Source organism: Toxotes jaculatrix, chromosome 18, assembly GCF_017976425.1.
Source record: "Toxotes jaculatrix isolate fToxJac2 chromosome 18, fToxJac2.pri, whole genome shotgun sequence".
Taxonomy (NCBI): domain Eukaryota; kingdom Metazoa; phylum Chordata; class Actinopteri; family Toxotidae; genus Toxotes; species Toxotes jaculatrix.
In genome coordinates this window covers 19833521-19847807 of record NC_054411.1, presented here as the reverse complement: position 1 = coordinate 19847807, position 14287 = coordinate 19833521, and the positions used below count along the sequence as shown (strand labels likewise).

Here is a 14287-nt window from a genome sequence, read left to right as displayed (position 1 = left end):
AAAGAGTTTACATCCTAGATGATACACTGGTTTATTTTAGAGTAAAAGCGATTTTGAGAATGAGTAACTACTATATCAGTGCATCTAAGTAAAATACATATAAATCAGATAAAAACAGTTCAGTAAATATTCCTGTGTGAAAACCAGTTTACATTATTAATGTGAGTAAAACAAAACAGTAGAAAACATTTTTACATTTTGCATTTTTTTCCCCAAGTAAAATTATTAGTCTTATTCTCGACTTGAGTTTACTTAATTTAAAATGTATAAATTTAAGAAATAGAAGTTGCTATTTTATTTTATTTTGGGGTGTGTTGATGTGAATACGCTTCACAGACAGGGTGTGCCATCTGTACAGTTGAACAGTTCACACCTTGCTCTAATGAAGAATGAGAATCTGTCCATTGAAAATCTTATTCTGTTGTTTCATGTTAAGGCTATGTTTAAGTCAAAAACTATTTAAAGGGAATGATTATGTTAATCACATTACTAATCACTGTCATGTTGATGAAACCAGTTTGAGACGACTTTAGCTTTGTGACATGGAGCATCATCCTGCTGGAAGCAGCCATTAGAAGATGGTGAACTGTGGCCATGAAGGGATGAACACGGTCAGCAACAATACTCAGACACACTGTGACATTCAGACCATGACTGATTGGTATTAAGGCCCAAAGTGAACCAAGAAAACCTTCCCCACACCATCACACCATCACACCACCACCACCAGCCTGGACTGTCGACACAAGGCAGGTTGGGTCCATGGATTCATGCTGTTGAAACTCTGATCCTACCATCTGCCGCCTCAGATCTCTGTTCTTGGCTGACAGGACTCGATCCTGACGTGGTCTCTGCTGTTGTAAGGTATGGATCATCTGCCCATTTATGCAGTGCTAGTTGATGCCTGTGGCTGATGTGGATGTCTGTTACCACGATGACTGAAAGACACAGATAAGTCCTTTGATAATAGCAGACACACTGACTTTCTCCAGAAAACATGCATTGCAGTTGCTCACAGTCCAGACCAATGACAGAAGCACCCGGCCTCTGGGTCATGGAGCTCAGGCACACAACGACAGACACACAAACATGCATGGGTAACACTTTATAATACAGCCCATAATATAAAGGGTAATAATCTGATTCAGGTACCAGTAAAATACATACTGGTTTCTCACTGGTACTTAAATGTAGGTCCAGTGGAAGAAAACAAGAGAATGGGGAAGAAGGGACTAACAACAGACTTGCTGTATATTATTTCCACAGGAAAGACAAAATGTATTATAACGGCAGGTTGTTGCTGTCTTGTTGTCCATAGTCTTTTCTTTCACATCTTCTGACACATGTTCTGGAGTAAACATACAAAATAGAACTGGTCACTAAGAGTAATAGATTAGTAGAAGCAGCATTTATACATCAGATGTATGGGGATGGACAGGACACAGCAGGGGGACATAGCACAGTGCAGGTTCCACATAATAATAATAACAGGACTAATAATAAGAACAAGACAATAAAAGGACTAATAATAAGGACAGCAAAAACAGTAAAACTAATCCTAATGGGACTAATACTAGGAGCAATAATAATAACTGATGAGACTAATAACAGGGGCAGCAGCAGATCCAGACTCTACAGCTCTGATGGCAGATAAACCTGCAGAGAGCAGGAGAGACAAGAAAGAACAAAACTACAGAAAGCAGAAGAAGTTAGTCACATGTATTAATGGGATGTGAATGAGAACAGATGGAGAGGGGGAGGAGCATGGTGCATCATGGGAAGTCCCCCCGCCAGTCTAAGCCTATAGCAGCATAACTAAGGGATGGCTGAAGTAATATTAACATATTGAGGATTTCAGCGTTTATTCAACATTTTCAATGTATATTTTTGTTTTTAATTTTTTTGCTCTTTTTTCGTGCATTAGTTTTCTTAACTCTGATGCATTCTGTCTTAGATTAAAATGAATTATAACAAGTAACAACACACGAAGACAGAGGAAATGAGACAAGAGGCTCCGTTTTCTCATCTTTTAATAACACATTCATATCTATGCTCTGTTTTGTTTACAAGGAGTTTAAAACAAGTGTTGATGAGGACTAAAGGAATCAGGCAGGCAGAGGGTGAAAGTCCATATACAGTGAAGACCAAAGGCGCCACCTGGTGGAAGGAGGGAGACTCAACCCCTTTCACACTGCATCTGAGTTGCTGGGACATTAGCAAAGAGTCAACATAGCTGCAGGCTGCAGCACACTGAGATTTGAATTTTCAGATTAGAGGTCCAAAACCCCAGATCAGATAGATGTGTTTGAATCCAGCTCAGTGCAGCATGAGAAGGACTCACAGGGGCCTCCCTCCTCCCACGCGCAGCAACACAGTCAGCTAAAACAACAGGTCCTTTTGCTTTTTTTTTTTTTTTTTTTTCAAACAACTCATTAGAAGTGAAAATAGATCATCGATCAGTGTAGAAGGTCCTCGCAGGGCGCTCTAACTGTAGGCTTTTCACAGAGAGAAAGAAAATGCTAAATGCACCCAAACACAAGAGATACAATCTGCTGTCATAAAAAAGAGAGAAAAATTAGAAGTCAACCAAAATAAAACATGAAGCATATTTTGAAATTAAAACAAACAAAAAAATAAAATAAAAATAAGAAAGTGTAAGTTTAATGAAATGAAGAAAAGACAATGCAAATTGGATAAAGAAATCTCATTTATGTTGGGTTTATAAGAAGAAGATTAAAAACAGATGGTCGGCTTTTATCTCCCCCTGTCAGTTTATTATTCCATTTCATAATCCTTTAAAAAAAAAACCAACTAAGAATGGAGAAAGAAAACAAAATCATCTTTGGAAGAAGTAAAAGATTTTTCCTTTAATAGACTATCCACTACAGTATATGGAGATGCCGCTACCCAGTTATTCATTTACCTATATTTCTTTCGAGCAACTTTTTTTTTAGTTATTTTTGTGTCCTTTTTCAAAAAAAAAAAAAAAAATTACCATTTACCTATTCTTTTTTTTCCTAAGAGGTAGATCAACAAAACAATTACATGGTTACAGGTGTCGTGCCCCTTGATTCAGAAGGTGAAATCACAGGAAGGGGAAGTGGAGCTGCAGGACGGAGCTGAAAGAGGATTGTGGGTAATTTTAGCAGTCGGAGGCAGGTCAAAAAAAAAAAAAAAAAACTGCGGCATCAGGTTGTGACACAAAGTGAGGTGACTGAACTAGAATCAGCTTTTAACAGCAGACTTGTAAATTAGAAACTGTTAACACCGTGTTACAATTGGCCCACACCTGGACCAATCAGGTTACTGAAAATCCCACCCGACACGTGGAGAAAGTCCTCGTCCCAGCTGCCCTCGCCACCCTGCACCACATGTATGTATCCATATTGGGTTTATTTTTTGTCCTTTTTTTTTTGTCGTTTTATTTAATTTACTTATTTCTTTTTTACAGTCCCATCTCTAAGCTGGAGAAGCAAAATGTCAAATCCCGAAAAAATAAATTAAAGAATGGAAAAAGAAAAAAAAATGTGACTGTAATATAGACTGTCTGTCCTTTCTGTCTGCACGTCTGTCCGTCTGACTGCTCTTGTCTGTTTGTAATAAAAGTAAATAAAAGAAACAATCTTCTAGCTGAGTTTGCTTATGTTCTGAGGTAGCGTTCCTAGTTATGTGTCAAGAGGTTTTTTTTGTTTTGTCTCGATAGCGTGTCCCTCTGCCGGGTTTCTGCTCTGTTTCAAATTTGTTGAAGACTCTGAGCCCATTTCTGCTGAGGGACGGGGCGGGGGATGTACATGACATGGAGGAGTTTGCACTGTTATATATTATAGCAAACTGTCCTCGCAAGAGCGTGTAGACTGTCTGTGTGAGGTTTTTTTTTCTGACTGTCATGTGTCAGGGCTGAGCTACATGCCGTAAGGTCGATAATAAAGCAAAGCGACGCTCTGCTGCCACAAACATGAAACTGAGCAAGATACTTTACCCTAAAGTCTGAATTTCCAAGATTCCAATCTTTAAATCAAAGGACAATACCAGTGAGGTTTTGTTTTTGTTTTCTTGCCCATTCACAGCTTATACTTTCCACTAATGCTGATCATGTTCTAAAGCATACCACAGTGTTTTCCACTGGTTTCCATGCATTTCATTCCACTATGGCTGCAGAGACTTAAAAGCTGCTATCATTAATATTTCTATGTTAACAACGGATCAAATGACTATGGGGAATGTGAAAGCCCACAGTCACCAGAGGAGGAGTGGGACTGTGTCCACTGGGGGACCACCATCAATGTTTTTTTTTGTTGCCCGGGGGCCCCCAGAGAGGTCACAGTCGGGCCATGTTCACCCTGATCCACGATCTAACTCGAGCACTTTTCAAGTCTCCTTCATATCATAGTGAAATAAATGGAAACAAGCAGATCAGCTTTCACAAATACAAAATCTGATGTCATCTTTTGGTGCATATCTAATATATGATATGTTTTAGAAAATGGTCAGCAGTAATAGGAAGTAGTGAGTTATAGTAAATGGGGTAAAACAGTCTTGGAATAAGCTTGATAAGACAAAATCATCTAAGCTTCATGCTTAAATGATGTTTGTCTTTTTTTACACTGTGTGGCACCTCACACTGCTAAACTCTGTCCACTAGCTGATACAACTTATCAACATATCACAACAACTTGCATAAAAAGAAAGGACAGTTTTCCCCTTTGGGTTCAGAAACGATCCAGATCTGGTTTTTCCTCACAGCGGAGAGGAAAACCATATGAGACATAAAGATCTGCTGATTTCTGTCCCCGTCAGGACGCAGGCTAAGATTTGTGTGAGCTGCTCTTAGTGCCACAGGTAGCATGGTGTGCATGTGTGTGCGTGTGTGTGTCTCTTTTCTTGTGTGGAGACACAAGAATCTGAAAATGTATTCTCTCTACAGTCTCTACTGTACATACAAGGTCAAGATGAGAAGAGTTCAGTTCCAAGATGAGATGCCACCATTTGAACGTAGTCACTTTCATCCTCAAGCACTACTGAAGTTATTCTTAAGACCTTAAGTTATTTGCTCAAAATGGCTCTATACTGCATTTTGGACTGAGCCCCTTCCTGTGTGTTTGGCACAGTTACTGTCATGTACTGACCTACATGTTAGTAGTTCATGGGTGTTTAGTAACTGTTGTGTTAATAGATTTGTGCATTCAAAAAAAAAAAAAACCCAACAGAACAAAACATTATCAAATTCAACTATTTTCATTCTTTTTTTACCAAAAAAAAAAAAAAGAGTCAGAACGATAGTAAGAAAAAAAAAGGTGGTTAAAGTAAGAAATCGAAAGGTCTTTGAACAGAAGTGAGCGAAACGAACACGGTGGAGACCAGCGCAAGAGAGGGCGAGGGACCCTGACGTTCCTGCCCGCTCCAAAAATGAAATGATTTTTTTTTTTTGTTTTTGCTATTGGTTTTTTTTTTTTTTGTTTTTAATCAAAGTAAATAAAAACATCTCACTCTTCTCCTCGAGTACAGAAGAGAGGAGGAGAAGAAGATACGGGAAAGAAGATGGTGGAGTTTAGTTGTTGATGAAATGGGAGGGAGAGGTTTTTTTTTCACTACATCCCATCCCACGTGTCTGACCACCTCCCCTCCTTTCTCCCCTCCTCACCGTCACCCCTCCACCTTTTTCTTTAAAGAACAGCATCAGGTGTCACAGGAGGTTCTCAGTCGTTTCGATAAGTTTGACGTTGTCGACATATTTCATCAATTAGTGCAACAATACGTCCCCAGATGTCACATCCAAATAAAGCTTGCTGTATTGTTTAAAACTAAATCAAAAAAAAAAAAAAAAAATGAAAAGAAAAGAAAATAAAACACATGAATCCTAACCAATCCAAATGGCTGCAGGCTGAATAACGAATCCTGAATGTCTTGGTGGTCGTGAACAGAGCTCTATGGTTTGGAAAGAGGTGGAAACTTGACCCAGGGACAACCGTGTGAAGTTACCACCTCTGGACAAAAATGGAAGCATAGACACAATAGAATAGACTTTTTCCTGTTTGATGGTGAGCTGGCTGGGTAGCCGATGAAGGTTGGGCGGCACGCACATTCGCCCGCGCGCAGGTAAGACAATAAAAAGATTGCGAGTTATCTGGCAGTGTCCTTCAGTGGCACAATCTTTCCTCTCTCAACGGCTTTTCCCATTTTTATGCTTTTTTTTTCTCCAAAAATACAAAAGTATCGTGATCGCGTTGGTAAGATTTTATGTACAGGTTTTCATCTATCATTCAGCTGAGTTACTGTTGTTTTGAAACTCTCTTGTTTTTCTTTGTTGCTCCCACTTTTTTTTTCTTTTTTTTTTTTTTTGGAAAAGGTTCTCAGATTTCTCCCTCCTCCGTCAGTTGGAACACAGACGGAGGTGCCATAGGTTCTCGTCCTACTTTTTTCTGCTTTTTTATAAGTTTCACCACATCCCCTGACAAAAATGAACATTTAAAACCAGTGAACACAAACACACACACACACACCTGCATTCACTTTCATACACACACACACGCGCGCACACACACCCATGCATGCATGTAGCCAACAGGGAGCATCTGAGGTGTCGTGGTCAGTGCACAGGTAATAAATATTCACATTCAGAGAAATCAGAGCTAGTTCAGGTGTGTGTGTGTGTGTGTCTGTGTGTGCAGGCAGAAAGCCCTCTCCTGTCTCCACGTGCAGTTACACTGTATAGACGGGCCTCTACTGCTGCGTTCAACACACCTCTGATCTGACAAGTTCCCAACCTCCAGGTGAGAAAGGTAAAGAAAGACAGGCTGAAATCGGGCTCGAAAGCTCACTTTCACATGTCCTCTTTAAGGGTGAGTAACCTCTTGTTGTTATTTTGGAACACTTAAAGCCCTCTCATAATGTTTGGCGCTTCATGATGATGTCATCACAATAAGGCAGGAGAAGAGGGTCCTTCAGAGTGGGCCAGTAGCCACGAGAAAAGGGACTCGCAGTGACTTAATGTGACCTGAGGATGAGGCTGTCTGACTGTGCCGGTCACTCTGTATGATATAATCACTAGTAACACCCCCCCACCCCTATGATGACATGAGGTCAGTGGAAAGAGACCCCAGTGGCATGTTTGGTCACCGTGTGCACTTCAGGACCCCTTCTCGAGTTTATACCACTCCCCATTGGCCAATTTTTTTTTTTTTTTAGCTTCAGACAACAGGCTGCTCCAATCACACTTCAGGAAGACAGAGAGCATGTTTTCTCACCTACAAAAGGCAAAATGGCACTCGACCCATTTCCTCTCTGCATTTTATCTCCCTCTGCTTTAAGAAAAAAAAAAAACACGGCCTCTTCGTCATCCTGAGCTCATTCAACCATCATCACACCAAAGGAAAAAAAAAAAAAAAACAGAAAAAAATAACCAAAGCAACAAGACAATACCTAAAAAAAAATACTTTTTTCCTTAAAAAAATAAAAATATTCAGGACTATCAGCTCTTCTTTTCTTTTTTTCTTCTTATATAAAACACCAGCAAGCAAAAAAAAGTTAGGAATACTGAGGTAACTTTACCCTGAGGTAGGTTTTTTTCTTTTTCATTTCTTCTCTAATCTGTTCTAATCTTGGCGAGAGCGTCCAGGCGTAGACCCCGCCCCTCATTATCATACGCAGGCAGGGTCTGGAGGCTCCGCCCACAGGCCTTCGGCAGATTGGGAGAGAGAACGAGGAAGCCGCTCCCCTTTTCGGTCTGATTTTACCTTCTCTGAGCTCAAGGCAAGGAGCTTTTGGAAGACTTCGCCTCTTTGGGCCAAGGCCAGCCTCGGACCTCTTTTATTACTACAAGCGTTAGAGGCCATGTTTGTCAGAGACAAAGCTGACGTTAAAGCAGGGATGGTCTTAAGGACCCCCAGCTCTTCTGAGGAAAATGCCATCCTGTCCAAGACTGGCCTTGAGCATATCCAGCGCTAGAAGAAAGCAATGAGCAGAAAGTCTCAGACACACCTTGTCTGTCTGTCATCGCAGGACTTTTTCATACAGGTGCAGCGAAACCTCACACCAGGCTCCCTGCCTTCAATACATTCACCCAAGGGGCCGGGCTAACTCACATATCATATATATATAATATATATAAAATATGCCATTTAAGGTGCGGGCCGCTAGCCAGCTAGCATAGCTGCTGGCTGTTTTTTTTTTTTTTTACAAAGCTGTTGTACAATGGTTTCACATGTGTGAGCTAAGCCGCTGCAATAGAACTGCAGGACCAGCTGCGACCTCCGCTCCCCTTACTGTCTCTTGCTGCGCCTTCCGTCACACAGCTAAATGTGGAGGGGTGCTCAGTGCCTCCCCAGCCCCTGGCCTCGTTGTAGGCTACATTATGCTACATATCATAGACAAGGGACTGGGGAAATATACAGAAGACCCCTTTAGAAGAAAGGCAAGACGGCCAGACGCAGCATTTCTTAACATTTACATGAAGATTATATATTTACAACCTCATATTTTCTTCTTTTTTTTCCTCTCTTTTTTTTTTTTTCTAATCTCTCCGCTATTCAGAGAGGTCTTTGAAGAGCAGTGTTAACATCTGCGGCCCCTCTTCCAGACTCTCATTGGCTCAGGGGTTAGGGGTGGGTGGGGCTTGCGCCAGACCTGTGACCTATCCCCCTGTGCCGCTGCAGCGGTTTCCGTGCCCCCTCTCCCGGCTCCGCCTCACTGCATATTATCAATAATAGCTCTGAATAAAACATTTCTATACATATATCTCTATGTTTAAAAAAAAACCACCCTTAAAATATAGGACTGACTGCAGATGGTTGGAGAGGTCTGTAGGGGGGGGGGCGACAGAGGGGCAAATGGGCCCCCTGCTAGTGTGTCTCAGGAAACACAGATTTGTCCAGCCAGCCTCACCCCTCTGCACTAGATCTGAACCCACGTGGACAGGTGTAAACAAGAGCGGTACGGCTCCACCACACATGGTGAATAATGTCGCCCCGTGTTGTTTAAACCCACCTGATGCAGGATCTGTTAAAGTTTCAACAGACGAGGAGCTGGCTGCAGCCCTACACCAAGGCACACTAGGAGGACACCACCCCTCCCTTTCTCCAACCCTCCTTTCCTTTATCCCTCCATCTTCAATCAGTGTCTCTTCTGGCCTGGCATCTGGTCTCTGTTCTCAAGTTTCTTTTTATCTTAATCCTCTTTTTTTATTCATTTCATCTTTTGATTTTATTCTTCTCTCCTTCTCTCTGAACACCTATCTTTCTCTCTGGTTATCGGGCGTACTCCCTCCCTCTTTATATCTCTCCCTGTCTATCGCTGGGTCCGTGTGTCGCTCTCCTGTATCTGTCCGTCTGTCTATCCGTCCGTGCATGTGTCTGTCCGTCTGTCCGTCAGGCAGGGGTGCCCCACGGCGTTTGAGGAGGATGTGGATACCCTCACTTCCTGCGCGGCTGGTGGTCCTGAGTCAGACCCTGCGTAGGACTGCCCATCTCTGTGAAGCCCTGGGGATTAGGGCTGGGGCCCATGCCCATCCCGCCCTTCTGTGGCTGTTTGACCTGGGTCAGGATGTCCCGGATCTTCCTCTGAGCCAACTGGAGGACAGAAGAGAGACGAGAATGGTTTGTGGGGAAAATGAAAGCTATGAGTAGAAATATGATTCATCTATACCAGCAGCAAACAGATAACGTTTGTGGAGAGAAAAACAGACATGTGTAACTTGTGGGTCAACTGCTCAGCGATCGGTCACTTGTTGGTGTGTGATCATGCAGACAAAAGTGTTGGTGGACACTGACACACTCTTTTCTCTTGGCTAACAGAGAGAACCGTAGGTAGGTAATGTAGATGTCCTAGATACTGGCAGTGGGACTCACACGTGGAGTGGAAGTGACAAGTGTCGCTGTGTTTGAGGCAGGTCACCACCAATCATCAGTGAATGTAATATGGCAGTAACCTTTCACAGGACGTGAATATGTAGGTCTGTGTGGGAGGAGTACCTGGCTGGCGTAGAAATGTCCATTGATCTTGACGATGACCTGGTCGTTTTCATCAGGCGTCTGTTCCCTGGGGACCACCACCTCAGCTGCTGTCAGGTTCTGCAGCTCATTCACCTGGAGACACACATTGTGGGTTACTTTAGGAGGCAGAACCAACCATGAGGGAGAACATTGTGGGTGTGATGGAGGGTCATTTCCAAAGTCCAGAGCTGAGCGTTACCGTCCACTTCGTGGACAGAATTCTTCCTGTAGCAACCATGTGCAGGGTTCAGGTCACTTACCGTCTTGCCTCCTTTTCCAATGACTCTTCCTGCAGCGGCTGCTGCCATCTTGATGTGAGTCTCCAGTTTGACCTCCTCCTTGGGCCCAAAGAAGTTCTCCTCCTTCAGTTTGCCGTAGATTCTGCCCTGAGCCTGCAGGAGGGAGACAAGGAGGTTAGGAATCCATTTTTTTTTCATTGTCTCATTTGAGAAGATGTGTAATTAAAGTTAATCAGCTGGAAATGTCTTGTTAGTGTTTACCTTAAACTGAGCCTCAGGGGGTCCTGTCACTATCACCATCCTCATTTTAGAGTCTGGAGTTTCAGCCGGGGCGATCTGGAGGAGAAGAGAAGAGATGCTGCTTGTTATGTAATGAGGAGGACAGAGAAACCAGGGTAAATGGAGAGCAGGCAGAATCTCCATCAGCTCACAATCAAACAACAGCAGGTGGTAGAAATGCTGCAGTGAGTAACTGTCCCCCCCCTACACTCTCTAAGACAGTTGTACTGGCTCCCCGTCTCCCCAGCGCCATGCATCAGGTCTTGTAAACCTGTGGTGCAGTACAGACCTTGATGGAGGCCCCAGCGAAGCGACTCAGCTGTTTGATGTGCTGTCCCTTCTTTCCAATGATGGCTCCCACCGCCTGTGCTGGGATGTAGACATGGACTGTCTCCTGCTCTGGAGCCTGAAGACACACACGCACACATGCACACAGAGCAAGGAATTCATCACATAAACTGACTGTGTGTTTGGGACTAATAAGTGACGTCTTAGGAAACATTCTGGTTTGATGGCCACAAATGTCTAAGTGAAAATAACAGAGGGGCTTTGAGAAGCTTCAGAAACCCACAGAACCTTCATAATGAAATAGACAGATGTCGCCCTCTGGTGGTTTGAACTAACTTCTGTCTCAAGGACTTAGAAACAGCAAGTATTCTTACCCCAAAGCAGCCATAGGGGGCGCTGGTGACAGCATTTCCAGCAGGAGGTGGGGGCATGTTGGAGGAAGAGGGGAAGAGGCCAAGAGCGCCCAAGTTGAGCCCAGGGATCAGGTGAGTCTGTTGCTGTGGAGAAGGCCACAGGTTAGAACCCGAGCGGAGGTTCACCTCTGTGTTTTAGTTCTCGTGCCATATTAAAAGGAACAGAAAATACTGGCTGCCCACAGAACACCACACATGAAACACATGAAATCGTGTGTGTGTGTGTGTGTGTGTGTGTGTGTGTGCGTACACTCACATTCATAGCAGCGATGTCATTCTCATAGGCCTCTCTGACCTTCTTCATGATCTCCACCTCGGCCAGACAGCAGGCTTCAATAGAGCCTTTAACTGTGATGGTCCTCTCTGGATTGTACAGCGTCAGGTCCTGGAGACTGTATTAATAACAGAGAGATTGTTACTGATACATATAGCTGATTAATGAATTTATGCTCCCTAGTTGATCAGCGGCTTATTTAAGTATTATAAGATGGAGAATACCTTTCTGTCTCAGAAAGCACCTTAGTATCCACCACTACTACTTCACAAGGCTGAATCCAGTCTTTGAAAGTGTGGATGAGAGAGCTGGATGTGTGTGTGTGTGTGTGAGTGTGTCTTACGGGGAGATGGTGATCTTTGTGTCTGTGTCTTGCTCGACTTTTTTCAGGTTGCGTCCCTCCTTCCCAATGAGGCGTCCGACAAAGTTGTTGTGAGCCAAAATCTTCAGAGGAACCTCATCCGCGCTGCAAGTGAAAGGAAAAAGTGTCAATAAGTTCACTGGAAGGTGAAGACTCCAGGATCAGGTGATTGCTGCATTATTTTAGCATTATTAACGATTATTAATTTGAAACCTACGTCTTGGTGTCTTTAGCCTCCTGGTGCATGATGTCCAGGATCATGCGGCAGGCGGCTGAGCAGCCCTCAGGGGTGGAGTGGATGCTGATTGGCTTCTCAGCAGCACCTGCGTTCTCTTTGCGGTGCACATCAATCCTGCAGCGACGGGACAGATTACAACCATTTTATTAAGTCGCTTTCTTCACCAAGTTCATTCAATTTAATTCACTGTAAACTTTATTAAAGGACACAGCTCATAGGAGAACCACAGAAGAATAAAATACAAATAAATAAATAAACACACAGTCGCTAAAAGCAAAAAAAAAAAAAAGTAGAAAGGATCCCACAGTGATCAGATGTTTGTGTGCAGGCTTGGTCAACAGCGGTTCCTCATTCTAGACAAGAACCCTGACAGAGTTCAGTTCAGGACTGGGTCTGACATCCCTCAGCAGGTATCATTAAAATGCTGAGTGTCTACAAAGCCTGTCCATTTAATACAACTTTATTTGTTTTTAGCCAAAGCACAAGAATAACAAAGCCAATTCATCTGAAAAACAAATGGCTACAACACTGACACATGAAACAGAGGCATTCTGCGATAAGAAGAGTTTTGGGAGATTCTTCATGACAGTGAGTTTTATTCAAAGACACTGTTTTGATGAGGCCACTTATTTTTGTCCCTGACTCTGTGCAGGATACAGAGGAGAGCACATGCTCTGCAGAAACCGATACACACTCGTGTCCTCTTCGCTGGGTGTCACGTGCTTTACTGTCATGGAAAATACCACAACTCAACAGATGGTAAAACTGAATGTAGATATAGTTTCATATTTTTATTTCCTACTTCATGTCCCCCTGTAGTCTACCTGTAGACTACAGGAACATGGAATCTTCCATGTTCCCCATCATCAGTTACATCATCAGAATTTCTACTCTGGCTGAGAAGGTCGTAAAACAGAAACAGTGATAGTAATCCTTTTCCTGCTTTTCCTACGTCAGTGTAGGACTCATGAATTACTCTCAAGTGCTACTCTGAGTTTCAGAGTGTTACAGTATGTGTATCTGACAAATGAGTTTTGTCAAATTAGTGGTTTTATTGCCTCTTAAGAGGCCTTTTGCCAGGTAACACTCAGGATGAATTAAGTCCCTGGCCTGGACTTCAGGACTGAGCATTTCTATCAGAGTTAAACACAGACACACAGACACACACACACACACACACACACACACACACACAGCTGCACTCACTTGCTCTGTGTCTGCTTGGTGATGTTGCGAATGGTGGCTCCCTCCTTGCCGATGATGGCTCCGACATACTGCGTGGGTACCAGCAGCCTCAGAGGGATGTCGGCGTGTGGGGGTTTGGAGGGCATCCCGGAGCTCGGGGACCCACCACGGGGCCCGCCGCGAGGCCCATAACCAGGGCGCCGGCCGTTGTCGGGCCCCCGCTGGCCTCCCTCCAGCTCAGAGATTTCATCTGGGATGTAGGAGACGCGCAGGGCATTGTTCTCAAACTGGTATCCATTGAGCTTCTGGATGGCTCTGAGAGGGACACAGCAAGTGAGAAGGAGGTCATTTACAGCAGCTGACTATAGTTCTTCCACTATTGTAATTTCACATTGTAGTTCCTCCAAATAACCACTAGATGTCACAAATGAAGCGCAGAACGTACAACTTGCTGTTACTAGGGATGCACCGATACCGATACCAGCATCGGGTATCTGTCAGATACCCTGTTCATGTACTCGTACTCGTATTCATAAAAGTGTCCCGATACCACAGCACCCGATACCACTTTACGGCAGCGCGACGTTCAGTTGGGCGGTCAGGTGCTAATTGAGAGCAAGGAGGAGCAATGTCGGCGGTGTGGAGGTATTTCAAAGTGGATGATGGCGACAAGAGTAAAGCAGACTGTAAATTATGCTCTGCAAAGTTGTCAAGAGGAGGGACGAAAGCGAGTACTTTCAACACAAGCAATCTGATAAAACATCTAAAAAACCAACACAACGCCGAGTTCAAAGAGTTTGCTAACAGCGGGAAACGGCAACAACCAACTTTGCAGCAAACTCTGGAGAAGAGGGAGAAGATGTCAAGAGACAACCCGCGCGCAGTGAAAATAACAGAGGCTCTTACCCAGTACATTGCTCTTGATGACCAGCCGCTATCGGTTGTTGATAATGTGGGATTTAGACGTCTTCTCAGCGTATTGGAGCCGAGGTATGAGATCCCTAGCCGACACCACATCACTGAC

At 43.6% G+C, this 14287-nt stretch overlaps 1 protein-coding gene across 1 annotated transcript in view; it reads right to left on the bottom strand.

Moving 5' to 3' along the window:
* Positions 1–6340: 6340 nt before the first annotated feature.
* igf2bp1 (insulin-like growth factor 2 mRNA binding protein 1) overlaps positions 6341–14287 on the bottom strand; it is a 54846-nt gene continuing 46899 nt past the window's right edge. Inside the window, 10 exon segments of the mRNA XM_041063396.1 lie at positions 6341–9563; positions 9966–10079; positions 10247–10378; positions 10487–10561; positions 10794–10910; positions 11167–11289; positions 11462–11597; positions 11823–11945; positions 12058–12192; positions 13285–13578. Of these exon segments, the coding sequence (XP_040919330.1) occupies positions 9408–9563; positions 9966–10079; positions 10247–10378; positions 10487–10561; positions 10794–10910; positions 11167–11289; positions 11462–11597; positions 11823–11945; positions 12058–12192; positions 13285–13578 (1405 nt within the window). The 3' untranslated portion in view covers positions 6341–9407.